This window comes from Perna viridis, chromosome 13 (assembly GCF_037379345.1).
Source record: "Perna viridis isolate PV_CMFRI_1.1 ecotype Kerala chromosome 13, ASM3737934v1, whole genome shotgun sequence".
Taxonomy (NCBI): Eukaryota; Metazoa; Mollusca; class Bivalvia; order Mytilida; family Mytilidae; genus Perna; species Perna viridis.
The window spans coordinates 23,705,272-23,730,757 of NC_142457.1; the positions used below are offsets into that span (position 1 = coordinate 23,705,272).

Genomic DNA, 25,486 nt, shown 5'->3' on the forward strand with positions numbered 1-25,486 from the left:
TGACGGAACGGAAACTGGTGATCTTTGAATGCTGAGCAATGTGACGGATGATACTATCTAGTCAAATACTGTAAATGTACTTATTTTTACAGTTGCCAATTTTCACAGATACTGTCAAGCAATCATATCTGCGGGTATCAATTTTCGCAGTTACAAAAAATGACTGGTGAAATATAGTGTTAAAAATAAATTTTGCAAGTACTATTTATGGGATTTTCCGTCCACTGTGAAAATAGTGCATTAGTACGTTTACAGTAACTGTAAATAATGAGTGAGTTGAACAGACAGACAAAGAGTATACAGTATGGCCACTAGTTTAAAAATTGGGGATGCAATTTGGATTGGAACGTTTGTATTCAGCATTTTACATCAATGTCATGTAAGCATCAAAGTAACTTGGATTGATTTCATTCTGTGTCAAATGAAAGCTTGATAGGCTTTGGTGAAATTGAATATGATAAAAACATATCAATGACTTCATGAGTTATGTCCCTTACCCTAGGTCTACCTCTTTAAGTCAACACAGAGTTGAAATAATACATCAAGAACATTCAGTGAGATGAGCGTAACAAGTTGATTTAAAGCTTAGAAGAAAAAAAAACAATAACCTATGAAACAGACCCCATAGGTAAGCAAGATACCTCAATCAAGCATACAATCTGGTACCTAGTAAACCAGTTCTCACTCAACATCTTTATCCTGCATGAAAGGTAATAATAAAATTACCGAACTGATAAAATCTAGGCAGTGGTCCAAAAAGAATTGTTGAAAGAAAAGTCCTAATGCCGAAAAAATTGAATGGAAATATCAAGGTAAAAACCAGTAAATTGGAAACTACTAAAATGGTCATACTACTTGCAAAAACATGACCTGATCAAGCATGAAAAGTCATTGATTGACTTTTATAGACATGCCATTACACAGATGTAGGTTTTTATCATGTGTGAATCAACTCACCATATGCAAATTAAAATGTTAAGATCACCCAGTCTTCCTAAATAATAGTATCAATACTAGGACTTGGAAGAACTACCACCTTACAAATCAGCATCAGATCAATCCAATAAAATGCTCGAGTCAACTCTACCACCCCTAGATCACGTAAACAATTAAGTAAAGCACAATAGTCCATAGGAATCTATAATTTTAAGTGCAGTCCATATAAAATTCAGACAAGTCTAGGAATCTATAATTTTAAGTACAGTCCATATAAAATTTAGACAAGTCTAGGAATCTGTAATTTTAAGTACAGTCCATATAAAATTCAGACAAGTCTACCAAAGGTAATGATTCATGGTGTAGAAAAACCCACAGAACAAACAATGGTTTTTCAATCTGCATATGCTATATATTAAACGTAATACTAATCATTTTCAGATCTGCACTTTTGAGAAGAACATTCATTCATTTCACACTAAAATCAACCAAACTGAAACAAATCAAGAACGATAACTCTTGCAAAGTGCCAATTTCATGTACAATGTATACAATTTCTTATTTCAAAAGCACAACAACCAGATGAAAAACTAAGACTGGATATGTGGTCAGTAATTCTTTCTGAACAAGAAATAAAAATGAATTGGGTGGGTTTTTGACATGCATGAATCACCTTCTACCTGATTTTTAGAAAGACTGCTACTTAAAGAGAACAGAGAACTGATACCATGTGCTTGAATAAGCCTATTTTCTCATGGTTAATTGGTAATAAAACTTACAGCTTTTTCTTCGCATAAACTGTATCGAAGAATAAGTTTGGTAACAGTATTACAATTCCCCCATCCCACCGAATTCCATATCTGCTGTATATTTACAAACCAACAAATCTTCCAAAAACAATGAAGAGAATGTCGCTATTACTGACCTACGAAACAAGAGGCTCCCACCTGTCGAGGACTGTACAGTTAATTTACATCCTTAAGTAACTGAAGCTAAACATTTACAAACCAATAAATAAGAACATTGGAGAGAATGTTGCTATAGTAACCTATGAATAAGAGGTTCCCACCTGTTGGGTGGAGAGAATGTTGCTATTAGTAACCTGTGAATAAGAAGCTCCCGCCTATTGGGTGGAGAGAATATTGTTATTAATAACCTGTGTACAAGAGGTTCCCACAAGTTGGGTGTAGAGAATGTAGCTATTAGTAACCTGTGAACAAGAGACTCCCACCTGTTGGGTGTAGAAAATGTAGCTATGAGTAACCTGTGAACAAGAGGTTCCCAATTGTTGGGTGTAGAGAATGTTGCTATTAGTAACCTGTGAATAAGAGGCTCCTGCCTGTTGGGTGGAAAGAATATTGTTATTACTAACCTGTGAACAAGAGGCTCCTGCCTGTCGGGGGCTGTATGGCCGATTCTCCTCTGGGAAGTTATCATCGGTAACTTCAACTGACAAGCATGAACAAAATTTCAGTGTTAACTTCCCTTTTACTTTCCTATGTTTTCCCATCATTTCTGAATAAATGATTCTCAATTGATGAAATATTATGATTTCCTCTCTTCTTCTCATTCAAGGGTTCACAAGTATCAAAATATTTGGATCACATGCATACAAATGTGTGATAAATGCTAATCAATCAATGAAGTTTTAGTTTAGCACGTTCCAAAATTTGATCGATTCTCAAATTCTCTTGCTAATATTATCCATTAATCATAAAAACTTCAATATCCAAAAAAGTCCAGTTTATATAGCCTGAATGTCAGAGTTAAAGTTCAGTTTTCTAAATCTACGTGTGAATCTTCTGCTATGTAAAAATCTCGACAAAAACAAATCTGATTTATAAAATAACTTTTTTCCGATAATATGCCTGGCAGTTAGCATGTGATTCATCTAATAACCAATAATGGTAATCGGTCTTTAACTGTTTCACTTTTGTTCCTAAACAACAATTATGTAAGGTCAAGGTCAGCACTCATGAATGAAAGTCTGCTGCTAATCCAATAAATGCTAATTTTTATTCAACTATTCTCAGTTTGAACAATGCCGATAACTTTTCATGCAAAATGCTCAGCTTTCAAGTTTGTCAATGACCATTACAAGGTCAAGGTTGCAATCAATGAACTAACGTCTGCTACAGGTCCATTAGTCAATCAACTTCCAATAAAAAAAAAAAAACATTGTACCATGTTTCTAGCTTGACGAACGGGTCTTATAGCATTCTATATACATTCACAAATTGAATGTCAATATCGTTCCAGTTCTTTTTATGTACTTTCAAAAACAAAAAACACATCACATGCTAGACTCAAGTAAATAACAAATTTCTTTTTGTTATTTAATAAATCTTTGTTTACAAGCAGTTCATGACAATCATAAGCTCTTTCAAAAGTAATTTTCAGGAATGGCACCAAATTCGGTTTACAGCTCCCACTCTTGACGCAAGATGCATCAAACTTAAAAATCAATATGCTCAAGACTTCACAGTCAAAATTAAAGTTGTAATCTTAATATTTTTCACAAACGGCTCCAATATTTCAATGAAAATGTATGATAGAAGCAATCACAGTGTCTGGGGGCTTTCATCTTTTTCAACATGGCAAGACTATCTTATCTTGGCCATATTGACTGGCCATTGAAAATGTTATCATCTACTTATATCCAGTTCTTTAGATCTGCCAACACTTATCTTAATCTACTTACTTCAAACTAATAACTATAATATTAATATACTGTCCAAAACAATATGGAGGATTCCTATGTCCAAAAAAGATCTGATCTTATCAATATGCACTTAAAAACACTTGATAAACCAGCTTAAAGATTTGGCACTTGTCTTCTTTCACTTAAAAAACATTGTCTCTTGGTTTTTGAAGATTTTAAAATCCTTGCATATAAACTTCCAACTTCAAGATAATAATCTGTTCAAGATGATACTTGAACATGGGGTAGAAGCCTGTTGTAGTGTACTAGTTCATTCCCAGAGGAAAAAATATTCCAACCACTTGATGTAATTTCAAAACGATTATAAAACATACAATTATGATATAAAATCATCTATCCCTTGACACTTGTCAACTTCCTGAATTCTTCTGTAACTTGTAATAAGAGCAAGACTGAATTATTTCTACATAAACTTTGAATCCACGATTTCCAATCTAGTGCAGATAGTTTTCATATAAAATGTACATGTATCTCTAAGCACAAAAAAACTTAAAATGGAAAATCACAAATTTGCTATTGCTTCTTGGCAATTTACTCCACCTGTTGAGGTCAAAGTGAGTTGTGACGAGTTTGATGCAATATCGATAAATACCTATGTCTGTTCACAAATTGACAGTCAATATTTACCAAGATTTTTACCTAAACCCTATTATGACTTTTATCTGTATATTGTTTATTAATGGTTATTACAGGTAAATATCAGATATAGAAACGTATATATATATAATGATATGAAACAATTGAGATAAAAACAGTTGTGAAAATCAACCATTTACAGTCAAAATAAACGCAGCAAAGTCTTTTAAAGCTTTTAAATTGGCATGATTTTGCTATTTGACTCCTAATAAAGTTTCATAAGGCTATCATATAACACTATTTCTAAAGTGATTATGAGAAAATAACTATAATTTCAAGTGATTTTTCAATTAATTTAAGTTTTAGTAGAAAATTATTCGTTCAACAAATACTTTTTTGAAAAAAGATTGGCGTTAATTTCTACTGTATCTTAGGGTCAATGTGGAATATTCAAGCCCACATTTCAATCTTAGTCGTAATGTCTCTCGTGGGAATCAATTTTCCGAACTACATGTAAACACCAAGATCAGAATCAATGGAAGACGTCAAAAAGTTCCAAGTAAACAAACAAGTCGTGATATGTTTCATTTTCCGATATCTAAAAATAGAATGGCAGCGATTCAACCACTGAGTTCTAATTATGCCTTAATTTGTAATACTGTGATTACATTTATGGTCTCATCCAATATTCCTAATTCCAATGCAATTGAGGAAATTCTGAAACTTCTTCCCAGAAAAATTATGATTTAAATTTACATCTCCATTTATAAAAATCACTCAATATAATTCAGGTTTATGTTAAGGATGAGTTTTCTCTAAGTGTCAAACTATGAATCCATTCACATATGCCCAATAAAGAGTGCTGTATCCTTTTTCTACATAACAATTCAATGTGTCAATAAATATCTGCATAAGTCCAAGATCAATTGTGAGTCCGGTCATACAAGGTCAAAGTTCGATGAAAATATAAACTACAATTGTGTCCTCAAGAATATACCATGTGAATATAAATAGAGCACCAACATCAATAAAGTAGCAATGTTCATGTCATAACACTGACATCCAGAAAACTACATTAATACATTGTTTCATACATGTACAAGAAGTGACATGGTTTGTACTATGAATGGTCGACTTGTTTGTAAACAAGTTTTTTTCATTTCCTATTATCTTGAAATGTACATGTACAGGATTACATACTGAAATAATCTGATCAGAAATTAAATTTCAATATTTAACGTTTATTTTTGTTGACAATGAATAGAGAAAAAGATTAGGTTCCATCTAGCCAAAAACTTTCTTAACTTGATCTTACTATCCCATTTTGGTCTTTTCAAGTATTTCAATCTTTTAAAATCTCTGTCATCTGATCATGTTGATACATCAAAATCACGTGAAATCACACTATCCTCCGACCCTCTATTGAAAAGAATTGTAACAGACACTAATTGTTTACATTTTCACTAATAATCTCTTTTTCTAGAAAATCCTTTTTTTCTTTATGAAACAGAATTTTCTAAAAATTGATGGCCACTAATACAATTTTTTCCTGAGCTCCTAGAATTATTATCCACTTCCTATACTGAAATTGTCTGCACTTAACCAGGGCGTCTATATAAGTCAATCTTAATATACATAAATCTTGATATTGCCTGCACTTTTAACATAATCTCCAATCAACAATTAGAGAAAAACAGTCTCCATTTCAAATTTCATAACACTCCATCAGGTTTAAATTGATGAAACTCCAGATATGAAAGAATTATGAAAAAATTGTGTACTACTTCAAATTATATTTAAACTGCTGAGACCCCAATTATGGACACAGACAACAATGGGCTCCCCTGTTCAGGGCTCAATTGGTCAAAGCTTGTTCATGCGTAACTGATTATGAAGTATATTATTTGCTTCTCAACTACATGCAATATTTTGAAAAGTACATCATACATGTATTGCCTTAACCTTTAGTGGAAAATTCATATACAAAGGCACCAAAACCTTCTATAATGTGAGTTTTCTAAGATCATAAGTTAAATATCCTTCAGAATATCAAACTGCAAGTCCTTCAGGTATTATATTCGAACTCTTTTTTATTAATGGATTGCAATTCCAAAAATCCTTATTCTCTGAAGTCTTTTCAATAATAAAGAGTCAAAGGTCAAAGTTGAACTTCACTGTCTGTAGTTTCCTTCCTGAAGCAGAGTTGTTGCTATTGAAACTTTCATAAAATGATCAAACTCTGATTTTTAAAATTTTTTAAAGGAAAGGTGTGATTTAAGTTCAGTTCACTAATGATGGACTGATATATAAGCCGGCAATTCATTTAGTTATTTGCCTGATGCTTCATCGCTTAGGATTTTTCCCCATTAGGTAGAATATTTGTCTACTTTGAATATCCTTTTTAGAATATGCAAAAAAGTTCAAGTTTATGGTCTAATTTTCAACAGTCCTCCTGGAAGAAGAAACGGTAACTGTGCAAGATAAATAGATTCAGTTTACTCTATCCGGTGATTGTAGACTTATAGTCCGCAAAAATGTCATAAAAATATCATATGTCGCTAAAACATTCTGCCTAAGACAGACATCTACATCCAGCTAGTGAGAAATGCTTAAGCAAGAAACGAGAAACACTAGTGCATGAGAATCATCAATCTGACCCATATATACATCCACAAATTTAAAGAGACAAAACATTTTTTACATAAAAGACTGGTACCCATAGAATCTGTAATTTCTAACCATATTGAACCAGTATTATGTCAGAAGATTCTATATAATATTTTATGTCAGAAGATTCTATATAATATTTTCTGTGAAGATTGTTGCTGTGTTACACTTATACATAGCATAAAACTCCAGGCATTTGTTCAGGAGAAATAAATCACAAGTTTTGGGACCATATTTTTTTTCCATTTAAAACACATCAATGGCAATTGGTTAATTAGCTTTCATAAATATGGTGGAAATTAGAATTTAAATCATAGCGAATTCTGTTATTCTATATCTACAGCCTCTTCTTACTATTTTAAAAGTTTATCCCTTGCACACGTCCATTTTCTGAAATCTCGCAAGTTAAGATATCATTTGCTGAACTTCCAATCACTCAAGTCTCTCAAGAAAACTCTACTAAAACAGTCTGCAATTTGTCCCACCACATCAATCACATGAAAACAGATCATACAACAACAAAACATTAACTTCTGCATTCAAAAACAATGAACTTCAGTTCCATTTCTGTTTGACAGGTCTTGTCGCAAAGCAATATACTGCTATCTCCTAAATATTTAATAGTTTTTGTCTACAAATAGATTCTGTGTCTCGTAAAAGTCTTGTAAATCCTCTATGGTTGTATTGGAAATTCCCTCGATCAATATTCACATCTTACGAATATCGCAATTTGTTTTTTTTCTTAACCACTGATATCTGATAAATTGCTATAAATAGTGCTGACTCCGTAATTAAGGGAAGGTATTGATCCGCTAATCAACAAGACAATTTCCAAAAATTGAAAATTGACATTTCAGATCAAGGTTTTCACAAAGGCCTTCAATAACTGTACTTGATGAAATATCCAAATCAATATTCCAATTTGAAAAATCCAACATTTGTTGCCATAAAAAGAGGTTATTCATGTTTTTTGTTCAATATTTCTATTTTCAACTACCGTCTGCTCTCATGTAATATATGATTTGCTGCAGATCAGTAAATTTATAACAATAAGGTCTTCCTTTGTTTAAAATAATAAATATGACCTAAACTTTTAATAATTAAATTGTGGAAATAATTGCTTTCATCAAAATTCAATTTTTGCAACCATCTGCTAAAAAATGCAAGTTCAAACTGAATGACAGCAGAACAGATCTAACAGCATTATAAACAAAGAAAACTTAAATCAATAAGGTCTCATTGAAATTTCATTTGTTTTATCATAAAAAGTAACAAATAAACAATTTTGAAATTTCAATTTTTATGAGACCGTCTGCTCACCGAGTGCATTGCTAAAAATTTTCAACAATATTGAGAAACATGTTGATCAATAACAGAATTCTGAATTACCAATACTCCTAGCCATAAATAGCAAACATATTTACTTTCTTATTCATTTTTTTTTCTTTTGTCGTCTGCAATTATGTAATAAAACATTAGTGCACAAAGGACATTTCTGGCTATCAAAGAATATCAATATTGTATGTATACATTCATAATCATACTAGACTCATTTTCTATAACAACAGAAAAAATCAAAACCAGAGATATCAATGGAGTCAGATGTGTATTGGTATAGCACTCCCAAATACAGCTTGACACAACCACAGAAGTTACACCCTGAACAGTATGGCAAGACACTGAATTTGGATTGAGATGAAATGTTTGATACTGGGCAAGTTACTCTAAAATTTGAAATTGAACATTTAAGTAGATTGCATCTCTTACACAAATAGCCTTAAGGAGGTAGACCTAGGGTAAGGGCAATAACTTTTGAAATCAGTGATATGTTTGTATCATATTTAATTACACCAAAGCCTATCAAGCTTTCATTTGAAACAGAATGAATTCAGTCTAAGTTACTTTGATGCTTAAATGAGATTGATGTAAAATGCTGAATACAAATGTTCCAATTATTTCTACGAGTTGTTTCCCTTACCCTAGGTCTACCTCCTTAAGTCATTTAGTCATTTTTAAGTAGGAGCATACAATCTAGATATCAAACAGACTGAAATACAAAGAAATGTAGTTCCAAGCTCACACACAACATGTCTATAAGCAACCAACATATCTTTTCTCTTATAAGGACAGTTTGGATCCAGTACTTGACACCAATGACCTATGAGATACATGTAAACTTTTCCAATAAAAATTCAAGGGTTGCTGAGTCAGGTCAAAATAAAATTCTAGGGATGCTTTCCTGCAAGTTGTTTATTCTTATTGCAAAAAGAAAGATCTGTTTTATGGGTCAAATATTCTCTTTCTGCAATGCATGACAATGGGATGAATAACCAAATACTTAATCAAGCATATATTGAAATTAAAGAAAGAAAAAAAAACTTCAAAATTTCAAACAAGTAGAGAGACAATATATAGAACATTTATTTAAGTAGCAGTCTTTATATGAATCATGCAAATTCTGTAAAATGTGATACACCTAAAAAAAAAGGCTTCAAATTTTTATTTTTGTTATGAAATTGCATTATAGGTCTTTATGATGAAATGTATAATTATTCATTCCAATCTGTCTACTCTTAGGAGATAATCAACATTGAAAATCTGATAGTTTCAATTGTGTTTTAGTGTCATTTATAGAGTTATCTCCCTTAATCTTGAATACTACAATATATTCTGTATAATTTTTATCTCCTATGAGCATGCTACTTTCTGTTTATGATATTTTAAACAAAATATCAAAAATAAAAACATATAGGCTTTCCAATCACGAATCACATTTTGCATGATTCTTATTTGGAGTGCTACTTAAAATTTTTATCAATGTATGTACTTTTACACAACTGTCAGCCTACAATGACTAATTTCAATGTTTTAATACTACATGATATTTCAATAAATACCTACGTCATCCAGTTAAATTGGCAATATATGTACTTTTAGGTGTCAATCTTTGTAAGAAACTGGCAGGAATTTGAATATGGTAAGAAATAACCAATAACTCTGACACTTTAATTTGACATTTTGCACATTCTGCATCAAGGAAAAAAAGACAAGATTTGCCAAATGAGTTGTAATTTCATTGAAATGCACTGCACACAAACACTACAAGAGGCAGATAACCTCTTTTGCATTAATTTAAAAAATCTCCAGTAATGCAGAAATTACATAGCGGTAATTTCAAATAAACACAACTTCCTCGTGTAGAAGTATACAATGTATTGTCAAATACATGTATTTTTGACATGCATGTTTAAAATTTTTTTTCAAATTTTGCCTGATTTTTTTCAAAGACTTGTAAATAAAACCTTTAAAAAAAGGAACAAATTCTAAACAAACAACTGTGAATCAATGCCCTGAATCTGATTTAAAAAAAAAAAACAGTGCACATAACAGCTTGCAAAAAAAACAGTAATTGTATTGAAAAATACATTACTCATCTCAGCCATAGTCAGTATAGAGACATTAGTTTTTAGTGGATAAATGGCAAGACTCTAATTATTTCAGCTCTGGAGATGACAGCTTGCAAAATGTAAGTACTCACAGAAAAACCATCAAAGAAAAAAACAACTTAAAAAAAACAAAACACAAAAGTTCTTGAAGCAAAATTGAAAAATGGTTAGAAATCCTACACAGTTGATCAATGACATAACTATAAGAGGAGATGATGGTGATTCAATTATTTAAGTGGTTCAACAAGTAAAGTATTTCTTATTATTCAATTTATAAAAGATTATTCATAATTGAATGTATAAACATGACTGAAAATATGACACCAATTCCCCTAACGAAGCCTTGAATTTCACAGTTGCTATCATCACTTTTGTCCAATGAAATGCAAGATTGTTAGCTCAATCAGTTACATTGCCAAAGTTAAGCATCATGGGTATCACAAGATGTCAAAGCAAACTCAATACCAACTGAACTCAATACCAACCGAACTCAATACCAACTGCGTCAAAAAAGAGCAACCAAAAGAAAACAAAACATTAACGTCACTGCACAAGTACTTCAAAATGGCTATAGAAAATCCATGCAGGATTGTTGCCCTAAATCTAATAGTTTTTCATTGATAAATCTACAATATAAATCATATCATAGATCATAGCAGCTGGCACAATGAGACATAACTGACTAGGACAGAAATTCAGGATTACAATGTTGTCAATAGAGAGCAAACTGAAACTAAATCTTCAAGTAACCAAAAATTTTAGCAAGTTCATAGTAAGTTACTTATTGAAAGTGCCTTCTTGTTTTTTTTTTTTTAATATTTACATTTGACATTTTAGAGTAACATCCCTCTATCTTTATCTTGTCACAAAATTTAAATGTTTTTATCCTTTTTTTCTTTTTTTTTTGTATTTAATATATATTTTTAATATTTTAATTTTTCATTTACAAAAAAATGATTTTTAAAACTTCCCCCACAATACTCAGCATAATATTAGTCTAATATTTTGGAAAGTTCCATTTTTTAAATTTTTTGAGTTAGTTCATTTCTTTTTATCAGTGTCCACTTTGTATTGTACCAAAATTTGTCCAAAATTTTCTTAAAAAACAAATTATTTTTCACTTCATTTCATATGTAAATCAACATGCTTAGGTTAATATATTTTAAAAGATTATTGACGTTCACTGACAAGTATAAAATCAAACAGCATTAAACATGTACATTTTATGACTACATGTACATTACATGTATTTTTTACCTGTTCAGGTTCTCACCTCTGACACCTGACCCTTCCCTTTTTTCACATGTTTTACCAAGAGTCAATTACATTGTAATTTACGCCTTTTATCCATGGATGTAAACAAAACCAAAATAGTATTTTCATTACATTAGTAATTAAAGCTGTATATTTATGTGAATAGATGTAGCAGTTTCACACCTGGCTACACTATTTAGCTATTAATATGTCACATAACAGGCATTTTTAATTTATTGCTTAGTCATTCAGTACTGGTCCTACAAAAAATGTATTTTGCCCTACTAATAAATTCCCCATAGCTGTCAACTGATGTGGTAACTTGAAGTTATGATCAGCAGTAATCTCACAAAAGCCTTGTTTTTAGTGTAATTTTAATATGAGAAAAAAGTGTACTCATGAACAAGGGTTAAAGTTGAAAAATAGTCTCCTAAAACTCCTTTAGGAATGACCTCAAAAAGCCTGTGCCAACCTGAAGTTCTATAACAAGAATAGGTTTGGTGAATATGTCAAAGAGACAACACCCCACCAGGATGAAAATACCAGCCCAAAGCCACCTAATGGTCTTCGATGAACAACAAGGAAATCCTCACACCAGAGGGTAGGCTACAGTTGGCCCCAAAATCATCATTATTCACATGTACAGCGAAAGAGTAGCCTATATAAACTCAAGTAACATAAAAATAAACTAAGGTGAGAATGCAACAAGACATACTGAGGCCAAAAATTCCTGGCTTGGGACAGGTGCAAAAGATGTAGCGGGGTTAAACTGGTAGGTTATCATGGGCAACCTGGAAGAACTGTTTTAACTGACTTGGGAAGGGGTGAACAAAAGCTACTGGTACCCTGAGAACCAGCTAGCCTAGAGTAGATGAGACTGGTAAACCCTAGTCATTAGCTCCTTTGACTCAAACACCGTATTGTACTAGAAAACAGCCATTAGAAGAAAGATAGCATGAAACAATATCAATAGACCAACCAATTTTTGTTTGATGGATATTGTATACTGACTCAGGTTTATACTTTTTATCTTTATTTGTTTTTGACAAATGATTTTTTGAACGACAATGAAATTCATCCTCTTTTTCCACATCTATTACCAAGCTGACATTACACATATTTGTTAATCTCAGTCACACTGGTAATGTTATTGTAACAAATACCAAAACTACCCACTTGCGAATCTGAGGGGGGGAGGGGGGTTGGCATCCCTCTTTTTTATTGGAAAATTTTGTCATTTTCATGAGTAAATTGACAAAAAAATGTTAAATAATGTCCTAGAATACCCTTCTTTTCTAAGGAACCCTGGCTTGCACCCCTCCTTTTCAAAGTATCTGGACCATATCATATCATCACTTTCTCACAAATAGACAGACAAAAATAAGAGCAATAGCCCCATCTAGCAACTAGGTTATGCAATGCACCATTAAAACTATAGGCAAACAACTTGTCAATTCTACAGAAATCTCAATTAACCAAATTCCCCAAGATTCATCAGAACTGCACCAAAACTCGACATCTCATAATTCCTAAAAAAACATATATACCAATAACTCTAATATATTACTAGTGATGCAAGCAGTTCCTCTTCTTGTCATTTGATGGCACATTTAAGAGATATAATGGCAAAAAACTTCAACTTTTGTATGATCAAATTAGCACCTTGGTGATATACTGCATAAAAAAAAACAATGATTGCAAATACAGAAGTGCATGTAATATAATTTGGCACATGTAGACAATCATTTCAAAAGTCATTCCTCAGTTCCATTCCACTATAAAACAGATTCTTCACTGTTTGATAAATGATTTTTGATCATTTTTTTTTTTTTGAGGGGGGGGGGAGGGGGGCTTATGTTTTTTTTCCACAAGAAAAAGAAGAATATGAGGTAATTTTATTAGTTCATTTGAGCTATACAATACTAAAAAATTTAAAAAAAAATAAAAATATCATAACAAGCTTTGAAAGATATACCTAATCTTATCTTACTTTGTATGAACCAGCAGTTCTAAAACAAGAAAACAAGAGATTTGTATGAGAACTGAGCTTAATTTCGAAACTTGTTGAAACATCAAACAGGTCTAATAGAACAAAACAGGAAAAAATATCAACTTGTAATATCAGAGCTGTATTCTTCCCTCTAATAGAAGCTCAGTAGGAATAACTGGGAGCAAGATCCCCATTTTAAATGAATTTATATGTAAATATTCAGTTCGAATATCTTCCTTTAGAGAAATATTCCATCAAATACATCTATGATGCCAAACCATCATAAGAAAATGCACCAATCTCCCTCCCCTTGAGCGATTTAGAAGGAGTCACACACACATGTAAAACCTGTAAGTCAGATATCTCCTTTTGCATTGCTCTAACAATAAAAATATTTCTTCCAGCACATCTAAATGATGATGACCAACCTACCAATCAGATTTCATCAAAATCCCTCGAGCAATTAAAGAAGAGTTACAAGAAATATAGACAGACAGACAAATAGACAGTGTGATTCGTAAACTTTGTTTACAGGGAGTATAATAAGTTGATACAAAAATCATCCAAGAAAAAATAGAAGACAAACAGACAGAAAAGGTAATTGCAGTATAGTTCCCACCCACAAATCCTGTTTTAAATCTCCATTTGAAAGAGTTCCAAAACTACATTTGTGTTCATATCAATTACCCTAACTAATTACCTCCTATCATCAAATAAATGGGTTTTTCCTCTAAAAATTATTAAACATTAAAAATGATAAATGGTAATATTAATTAGTTTGAGTAAATTATGTAGGCTTAAAATTAGCAGCACATGGGATGTATTGCGCAATCCAAAATAAACAGAGTACATTGACATTTGAAATATCATTTGAATGATACACAACAGACTTCAAACCAACTTCCAAATATAAACAATCATCATCTGATTGAGACACTCTGAGTACGACTCTTACTAAAACTTAGGCATGGGAAGTCTCAATTAAGATACAGTTCCTAATAAAGCTTAGGCATTAGTTACATGCCACATATGATACAGTTCCTAATAAAGCTTAGGCATCAGTTACATGCCACATTTGATACAGCTCCTAATAAAACTTAGGCATGGGTAAAATGCTATCTAAAATACAGCCTAGATAACACTTCGGGGGTAAAATGCCACCTTCGACATAGCTCCTATAAGAAGTAAGCAATGGTAGAATGATGAACCTATAAAATGACGCTCTTTTTAGGAAAAAGAACTTATAACTCCAGATACAGACCTGTTTATACTACTCAATGACATATCTGTTAAAAATCCCTCTGTAGGAAGGAGACTCCCTCTCTTTGGGTCAATCTTCCTCTTCCAGAAAGTATCCCACTGGGGAGACACAAATCTTCCTCTTTCACAAATTTCTCCCCCCCAAAAATCTCACAATTAGCAGCAATATGGCACAAATTACGTTCTAAAAGGCTTATTACATTGATATAAATACAACATAATAATCATTGAGATACAACCAGTAGACAATCAATCCTTTTGTTGTACTGATTAATCTAATTTTGATTAGAAACCCTCCGTAGATTAACACACGATTGTCATAGATTTTATACCTTTGTCTTCTCTTTGTACTAGGATTTTTAGCAAAAATTTCCTTTTTTTAAGAAAAAGATCATCACACTAAATAGAAAAGCTGAAAAGAGTGAAATGGCTCCCTCTATGGGCATTGAAAAGGTTAACAGGTATGTGATGACAATCTGTATTTCTTATTGAATTTTACTGCAATGATATGCAAAATTTATGTACTATGGAGATATTCATAATCCGAAGAGTATAAATTACAGTAAAAAATCATAGAAAATATTGAGAATTCACTAAAGTAAATTCCTCTGTGAATACAGCCCCTTTTAAATGGTAGATATAGGTAAAATTTAACTTAAGATACAGATACTTTATCAATGTAGATACAGCTCCTTATAAAACTTAAGCACAATGAACAATAAAACCAACTAAGATACAGAACAACAGAAGTATAAGGCAGGAAGACAATGCATCATTGGAGATACAGCTCTTATTAAATGTTGTACACTATCAAATTAATTAAAAAAAAAAAAACAGAAAGAGTACATAACTGTTACTCCATTACAATCTTTTTAACCATAACAAAGACCAAATTTAGTATTTTAAAGCACAAAACAACATTAACATTCTTCAAAAAGAACCTTATTGAATTTGATCAAAATTTACTTCCTTTATAGTTTAAATCATAAATAAGAGTTACATACAATCGCTATCCCAAATTACCCCTTTTCTAGAACTTTCATGGAATTTTCAATTGAAAGCATTCTTGACTTTCAAACATCTTTCAATCCTGTTTTTGCACCCTAAAACTTCTTAATTGAATTCGAATGGCCATTTCAAAGAGCAGGAAATATAGATTTGGCAAGATTAATTGTTAAATTTCAAGTACCTCAAGTATCTACAATTAAGTTTGAAACAAACTTCCATTAAAGTCAACCCTGAACAAAAAGATGGCACAAAGTTTGATTGAACTGTTTACAGTCTTTTGTTTATACTAAAAAACTTCCATGATTTTTTTTTCTGGAATGTGTTTATTACAAAAAACTCGAACACAAGATCCTGAAGTTATGCTTTAGCAACTGCCTTTCACTCAAACTTCTTAATTACGGTAAAATAGCAGTTTTTGATATAAATTCTCAGTAAAATTAATTGCAAAAGTTCAAGTACCAGAAATTAAGTTTAAAATGGATTGAAATCAGACAGTTTGATTGATAAACTGTTTATCACTGTCAAAAGTTTGTTTATAGCAGAATTCAACTGGAATTTCTACCTGTCTTTAATTAGCAAATGCATTAATGAGGGAAAAAAATGAAGAGAAATTTTTGCACATAGGTATTTGCACTTTAATGGCCTCATACAGATGCTGAATAAAGATTGATACGGTTGAACAAAGGTTTCATGAATTTTATACAAAACTAAAATTTACATTTTTAATTCCTTTAAAGAATTGGTGTTTCAGATTTATTACAATTTTAATTGCGACTCTCCTTCGTAGCAACTCTCCTACATTAGTCATATCATCATCAAGCATCAAATTTAAGGGGAAATACTTGCTAAATGCATGACAAAATTAATTTTTATTAATAGAAATTATTTCCACTTGCTAAAATTTGTTTGTGGAATTAAAAGTACTACAAGTTCAGAAATAACCCAAAAAACTGATTTTGTGAGTGTAAACAGTCAGTACTTTCTAAATTTAGATAGTGGAAAAAAATATTAAATTCAGTTCATAAAGATCATAATTTTTTCCTGCAATATTTTCATCTAGCATTTGATAAAAACAACAACTAGATAAGAAGTTCTTCAGAACAGCATTTTCATAAGTTAAATTTTTCACTGTTTCAGTGACTATTATCATTTGAACTTCTGTTGATGCAAAAATCAGCACATAGTACAGACACTGAAAAAGAAATTTAGCAGGTCAAAATTCGCACCCAACGTATACAGGCATTAAGTGATAATTTCTGTTGATGACTAAATTGTGTTCATTTTAAATAAAAATATAAAATGGGAGAATTGGTATGATTGCCAATGAGACAGGCATCCACCAATAGCCAAGCAACGAACAATTAAACTTCTACAGGTCACCATATGATCTTCAATGATGGGTAAACCCATTCCATAAAGCAACCTGTAATTGGAGCCATCCCAAAAATCAACTACAGTAACATAATCAAACAATCCAGCAGTCAGCTTCAGTAAAATTCATCTCAAGTCAGAGTGATCTCCCTTTTTTTCACATGCCCCTATGTGAAATCAACAATACTTGAAAATTATCATTTGTTAAACGGTTACAACCAATCACTTTCTTGTTAAAAATATGTACTTTCATGCTTGTACTTACCGGTCGGGCTCCGAGATTACCCATTATTACTCTCTTCTCGATCTCATCAAACATAGGCGGCTTTTCAAACTTGCCTGGTGCCTTCTTTTTACCAGGAGCTAACCATTTTCTGCAATTAAAAATAGACAATATTTTTATTCAAACAGTATAACTAAATATAATTATTTTAGCCCTAAACAGTACTCTTCAGTCTTTTAAGCTAAAGAAAGAATAAATGGTTCAAACTTGAAAAATACTTGAATTTTAATATTTTCTTCATGAGATAACACAATGAAAGTAGAAATTTAATACTTAGGATAAAAGCTTCCAAATAAGTAACACAATATCTTTGCAGGTTAGATAATTCTGAAACTATTATCAACTTGAGAGTAGGTCAAGAATGTTTCAATGATAGTTTTATCTGTAATATGAACAATATTGGTGCATATGGTAACATATGCAGGTAACCCATAGTGAAAAGGAAGTATTTTTTTTTTCACAAGATGTACATAAACGACCATCCATGATGTAAACCATGTAGCGAAGACCTGATCCTTAACAAAGACAACCCCATGAAGCTTATTGGAATCTGTCATAATTCAAACAGATAAAGTATAATTGAATGATAATACTATAATTCAATACTACTCAAAATTCTTACTATAAATGTTTAGAATCAAAGCAAGCTGTTACAAAGTCGTTCCATGAATGACACAAATTTCAGACAATTTGCCATAGGCTACATGTAAATATGAAAGACTGAACAGATGTTGGAAAAAAATGCATGTCTGCAGAATGCAATCATGTGATAATTTCAAAAAAAATTTTCAAGATTTTTCAGTAATCACATATTTATCTTTAAATTTATAATAGTTATAAGCCAATATTTTTAATTAAGTCATTCATTACAAAACTTTCTACCAAAATAAGTTAAGAGTTATCTCTCTTGTTACAGAGTAGTAACCTTCACAAGTATCAGAATTTCTATATTAAAAAAGTCATCAAATCATACAGCAAAATTTTAATGTTTTGTGTTTTTTACCCAGTAATCTGCCCTGAATTTGCTATTTTGAACCCATATGTAACATTTTTTTAAGCCTGATGTGAAAATGGAATAAAGTTTATACATGTACAATGACATAATAACACTAACATATTAACTAAAACTGCAGGGTATATACATATACATGTACCAGCAAAGTGGTAGATACTAAATTCTGATACCACTGCCAAGTTAAACTAGTGTGAAAGTGAAAAGAACTTTCTTTCAAACTAAACTTTGCAAATTTTTATGGCTTGAATAAGTTTATACAACATCCACTCCTAATTAAATTGCAGTAGCACTGACATTCATCCTAAATACCCTTGTATTTATCAGCTCTTCTACTTTGATTCAATTTTTTTCTCTGTTTCATAGCTTTACAAAATTCTATTTCCCATTTTTCATTACGGACAGTCCATCCATACCAGGGATGTCCTGTGAAAGTATTTTAATTCGTGGATACCAATTTTCGTGGATCAGGGAAGAAACACAAGTTTGTGGATTTTTTGAATTCGTGGTTTTGAGTGACTAAAATCATACATACAAAGTAACAAAAGCAGATGAACAACTTAAGTCTCCACTAAAAACTGGGAACACGGACCAGGTGCACCAGTAGCGTAAGTATTGCCTATTCCCATTGGTCAAGACATACCCCATTACAAGTACAAACAGCTCCATCCTACATGGACAAAGCCTAAAATCATATTAGAGGCCTTCAAAACTTCAAATACAATCGTCAGTTATCTCCTTATTTCCATCCTTATAGCCATATAGAGAGTCATTTCCTATTCAATATACCTTATACTACTCTTTCTCTTGTTAGCCAGGGTGTCAGCATCAATCCTCTGATCATCTCCAAATGCTTCTGAAAAAAGAAAAAAGAAAAAAAATTGGCTCATCTTGATAAAAGAATGGTAGCGAAAAACTATCAATAGCCAATATGTGGTCGATTTAGCACAACAATTGTTAAGTAAAGAAATAATTGACAGAGACTCCAATTTATTATTTTTAACCACAGACTGGCCATTTATGACTTTGTGCCCCATTTAGTTAAGCACAGAGTAAAATCATGATGAAAATGGCCAGACTGTGTGAAACAATGATAAAATAGACTCTTTGTTATTTTTGTAAAAATTCTTTTCTTCATGTTTCTAAACAGACACAGCCTATTTGTTGCACGCAATGACCACCATTGTGGAGCAAAAATCTGCTGTGATGTAAGTAAAAATTGTGTAAAACTGTGTAAACATATCTGTAACGTCAAAAATACGAAGGTTATATAACATCGATCATATGTTAATCCCCATTTCACCACTGCTGTGGTCTAAAGACCTTTGAAGAACATCATACCATCAAGGTCCATACTGTTTCTGTTGCCAGGCCCTCGTAACATTGGTATAGGTTTAAGTGATGCAATGGGCACCAGACCTTGACATGGTTCACCATCTTCACAATTTATTGCACGCACCATACACCAGTTTGGTTCACCTGGGGTTGGGTCAATGACCTCGACCTGTTGACCTTTAAGGACTGTGATTTCTGAGTTGTTGGCTGCTGAATAGTTCTCTATGACAACAGTGACGTCAGGCTAAAAATAGAAAAGGAATTATGTTCACCAAATATCACAAAATCTAAAAAGAACAAATGATAAAAACAGGACAGCTAGAGAAAAAGAGATGGACAAACACAGATTCAATATGTACTTGCTCAAATTAATTATTTCATATCAGGGCCAAATACAACTTCTGAAACTGAAAATTTACTCAAATACCTAAGTAAATTGTCAGTAACAACTGCATTCTCCTGCAGACAGGGTTCATTCGTTTTTATTTTTTCAATGTTTGCACACCTCTGCCATCCCATGTACATATCCCAACCTCTTTATGCAAATTAGTAAAGTACATTGGAAAGAACCTCACAAGACTTCAAATGAGTTGAATTGATAATGCTTTGTGAAATTTCTTACTCACTAAATAACAGGCCTGGGTTTTATAAAAAAAAAAGTCTCAAGTTGAGAATTGTCTCATGAACTGTGTTTTTTCTCAAATCTTCAATTTTAACTGATCTGATTGGTCAAAATTTGAGTTAAGGAAGCATTTGAAGAAATTCTCAATTTGAGATGTTTTATTGAACTGGACCCAGTTACTATAAGCAAAGCAATGACACATCACATATCAGGACATTATCATAGGTCCGCAGTGGAGACTAGAAAATTTAAAAGAAGGGCATCTAATTGGACATAAAAGGAAACCCTGGCAGTTTATAAAACATTTTTGGGTAAAAATAATTTAAAATAGAAAACACTTTTGTGTAAATAACCTGATTGAACTAAACTATATTTTCTGATACTAATTAAATATACAAAGTTTGAAAAAAGATCAATCAAGTTAACATATGGAAACTGTCTTGGTACTGACAGACAGACAGACACAAAACTTTTCTTAGAATATCACCTTTGTGTGGTGGAATTATAGAAACTTGATTAAGATATTTCATGTAGCACAATCGATCTTATAGTTGAAATAACATCACCCTAAAAACTTTGATGATTCCTAGCAATGATAACGAGGTGAAAAACAATCTTTTATTTAGTATCAAATGCTTAGATGAAACTATTAGAGGAAAAAATTATTATCTTTATGAACTGAATTTAATATTTTTTTCCACTATCTAAATAAAGCAAATACTGACAATTTACACTCACAAAATCGTAAGTTTTTTGGGTTATTTCTGAACTAAACTTATAGCACTTTTAATTCCACAAACAAATTTTAGCAAGTGGAAATAATTTCTATTAATAAAAATTAAATTTGTCATGCATTTAGCAAGTATTTACCCTTAAATTTGATGCCTGATGATAACATCACCCTAAAAACTTTGAGGATTCCTAGCAATTCAGTATAAGCTGGAACTGATGATTATTTTCATAAGTACTTAATAATATTTTGATACATTTTCAATCAATCAATCAAACAGGCATATGAACCTCATAACCGACTCATTATCTTTTTTATTTAAATATTCATAATTATCTGCAAAATGTATGTTATTCATGGCAAATATTCAGACACTTTCTAATTGAAGTAGCAATTACTCTGAAGATGTTTTCAAGAGGATAATTTTGCAAGCATAATAATTTTCCAAATCGTAATTATCTAGCTATTACAGTGAGAACAGCCTAAATCTGGAAAGTAAAAATTTGTGTATTTTACCAGGGTATTCCATCTACCAAGAATCAAACTAATTAAACTGATATGAAGAGACATTTAAAAAATTTGACTGGTTTTGACAAATTTTTAATTCAGGGTTTTGTTTAGACAGGTTTTTGGTTAATTCAGGGTTTGGTTTAGACAGGTTTAAGTGTATTTATTCTTCATTACCAGATATTCTGGTAAATGAACTTTTACAATTAGAACTTTTTGGCCTTGTGTTGAGGAGCAACATTTATTGTAGTTTGAATAGTAAAAAAGTAATAGAAACTTCTCGTCAAATTAAGTATCAGTCTATGTAAGAATCATGCAAATTCTGTAATGTGTATCAAAAAAGGCTACATATTTTTAATCATTAAGTATATAGGTCTATATGATGAAATGTATAATTATTCATTCCAATCTGTCTGCTCTTAGGAGGTAATTAACACATATAATGCAACAGTTTCTATTGTATTTAGTCTCATTTAACTTTGAATTCTACAGTGCATTCTATATAATTTTTATCCACTAAGAACAAGGGTTATATGATTGGCCAAATGGTTATTTCTGTTTACTAAAGCATTTTAAACAAAATATCAAAAATAAAAATATGTAGGCTTCCCAACCATAAATCACATTTTGCATGATTCTTAGATGGAATTTTCATTAAAACCTAAGACACTCTAATGAAAAATACGAATCAAATTTTATGAACTTACAAGGCCCATAGCCAGGAAGAAAACTTAAGAGTGTGTACTGTGTGTGTGTGCATGGAAAGGGGGAGGGTATTTGTAAAAAATTGTCCCAACTTTAAGTGTGCAAAACACATTCTAAACTTGTTTATGATCGTATTTTTTTTTTTAAAACTCTCTGACTTCAGGGGAAAGGTCCTCGTAAGCTGCTTAACCCCTTGGCTATTGGCCTGCTTCCAATACTCTAAGACTTTAACAAATCAAAACGATTAGTACCAACAATTATAAGAACCATAACAGCACACTGAAAATTTTAATTCACCATGATTTGGATTGCATGATTTCAATGAAGCACGAAAACCACTAAAAAACTTTGGTTTTGCCTTAACTTTGAAAGACCTAGATGTTGAACACCATCATTCAAAAACATTGTCAACAAACTCATCAAAACATGATGTGTGCCAGAAAATACAGCAAAAACATGCTAAAAAGTTATTTTTTATGTACTTTCTTATCTAAAGTACTCCACGATTCTGTTTCTAGAGACCAGATTACTGATAATATAGGAACATTAGGTACCTTATCACTGAAGCATGATGGGAAATTATTTCATTGAAGGTCGTATGCAATGTCATGTCATGCAGTGGCAAATAAAGAAGGTATTTCAAATCAGGGATAATACTTTTTATATGTGTGGGTTTATATACCTCATGGAAGAAGATTCCCTATCAAGATTAAATATCACCAACAAAAATCAAAATAAATCAGTTAAGAACAAGTTGTACTTTATTACAAGATACGGTACGAAGATCAACTGAGGGAGGGACCTGGACATTAATTTCTCTTTACTCTAAACTTTAGTAGCAGGGGTAATGAAAATAAAAATTACTTTGAAATCAATATGAAAAAAAATCAAATAGGAGCACATTTTTTTTATATATAAATCACAACCACATTTTAAATATCACTCATTAAATTTCAACTGCCTTGGGTTGTCATAAATTAATCAAAATGTGTCTGCTTAAAAAAAAAATGAAATCTATTTATATTCTTTAAGCCTAACAAGATGGAAGCCATCTTTAAGGACCCAGTCATAGCCTAAATAAAGTGAGGTATGAACATTTTGGAGGATCAAAATTGTACAGAAAATCTAAGCTGATCTACCCTCGTACCAAATACCAAATGTTTACACCAAAAGACAACAAAGTTACAGGCCGGACAGACTGATTACTATAGGGCATCCAGGCCCTATTAAGAATTTCAAGTTCTGACAATAAACACAATTATAACAGAATGCCAAACCTTAGCTCATTTTCTGAGGTTAAAACAAGAAGTAAAATATTTCCAGTAAAAGCATTTTAAATGCAAAAAATGGTGACAGACTGACAGATTGGCACCACTTTGAAGTGTTATACAATCTTGAAAGACATAACCAGTCACACAAAAACTGGTAAAATCAACAAATGTTTAAACAATTAGACAAAAACCCAAGACCACATCAATAGCATACATGTTTAACTTGTATAACTCTGGAATGAGCCAATTATGTCATAGAATTTATAATGACACACTACAAAACATGGGAATGGACTTCTAATACGGATTTCTAAATTGGTTTCATTCTTAACTTCAACTTATTATGCACACTCTAAGTGTATTATGCAGATTGAAACTTTAATTTAAAAAAACACATTTTTATGTTTAAATTTTAGTTCAAATAGCTGTTGAACCTATAGTTTACTCAGTGAGCCACTATCTTCCAGTCAGCAAGAAACTTGAATGTTAAATTGCAAAAAATAGAACACATCCTATGTCCAAGATTTAAGTCAAAGAAACATCTTTAAAAGTGTAGAAAAAGTATCTGAAAAACAGATGCATTTTAAAACTTCTCAGAAAATTTGGGTAGTAGTATTACTATTATGTTTTTACATACTGAAATAGAATTATATTTCAATAAGGCCATCATAAAGAAATGCATTGACTCTCATCCAACATTTTTCAAAGTTAGGGGTGAGCAGGTGAATTTCACTTCTTTTTTAATTTTTTATCAATTAAAATAAATATGCTGTCAATTTGAAAGACAAATTTTGGGGAGGGTAAAAAAATGGATTGGAAGGGAAAGAGAAACTAAGATATTTTAATTCAGTCTAGCATAAGTACAGAAACAGCAAAGGACAAAGAACCTCATTAAATAAAGAATACATGCCACCCAACTAGACCCTAACACTGTAAAGAATTGGGAATAGATTTTAATGAAGTTGTTGGCCATTTCCAGTCCTGTCTGGTAGAACATGTTTTACATATGCAAACAATGTTGAAAGCAGCATCAAATAGAGAGAATGTTTGACTTACACAGCTTTCGTATGAGGCAATTACATTAAAGAAATATACAATGGAAAAAAAAACAGCACTAGCATAGTAAGTACAGTGACTGAACCAGCTCTAAACTTTTAGCAAAATCATAAAATACCACTGATTGTATACACCGTCCTACTAATCAAACAGTTATAGCTTGTTGCTATTAATAATTTCAAACTTTGAAGCGACTTCATTTAAACCAATTTAATGTCTAAAGAGATATAAAATATGAATAGATGAACAGAGAAAGACACATGAACTTGGTAGTTTTTATACAACCCTATTCATATTACATCCCAATTCATATTTATAGGTGCATAATTACGATTCAAAGGGCTTCAAAAGAACAACTTATTTGAACAAGCAACTTAATAAATTTCTTTCTAATCCTGTTCCCCTGCTTTTTAATTCCATGCCACATTTCTAATCCACATTTCCACTCCATAGTTTCTACTATTCCATATGAACAGATTGATAGTATGTATTTCTAAAGAACAGATGCAACATGAGGTGAATGTATCCAAGTGTTTTACAAATAAATACCTATAATGGAAGACCATAACACTGGAGAAAGTACAAATTGTTAACATTTCAATGGAAAACTAGCAAACAATGCTAAAATATGGGCTTCATTCAACAAATAGTAAAACTTCAGACACATAGGAATCAAATCAAGGGCAATAACTCTTGTACAGCTAACCAGTAATGTAAGGGTTACCCAACACACCA

At 31.6% G+C, this 25,486-nt stretch overlaps 1 protein-coding gene and 1 long non-coding RNA gene across 4 annotated transcripts in view; one reads left to right on the plus strand and one right to left on the minus strand.

Moving 5' to 3' along the window:
• The window catches only part of LOC148600061 (triple functional domain protein-like), a 210,575-nt gene that overhangs the window by 88,983 nt on the left and 96,106 nt on the right, over positions 1–25,486 (minus strand). For all 3 annotated transcript variants that reach the window (XM_088558975.1, XM_088558976.1, XM_088558978.1), the window contains 3 exons: positions 19,867–20,104; positions 19,315–19,381; positions 17,496–17,604 (listed from right to left, as the gene is read on the minus strand). In XM_088558975.1, coding sequence (XP_088415101.1) covers positions 17,496–17,604; positions 19,315–19,381; positions 19,867–20,104 — 414 coding nt within the window. The remainder of the gene's footprint in view (positions 1–17,495; positions 17,605–19,314; positions 19,382–19,866; positions 20,105–25,486) is intronic.
• On the plus strand, positions 10,344–14,188 carry LOC148600064 (uncharacterized). The gene is made up of 2 exons (XR_015918097.1): positions 10,344–10,427; positions 13,996–14,188. It is a non-coding gene; the product is annotated as an uncharacterized LOC148600064 (long non-coding RNA).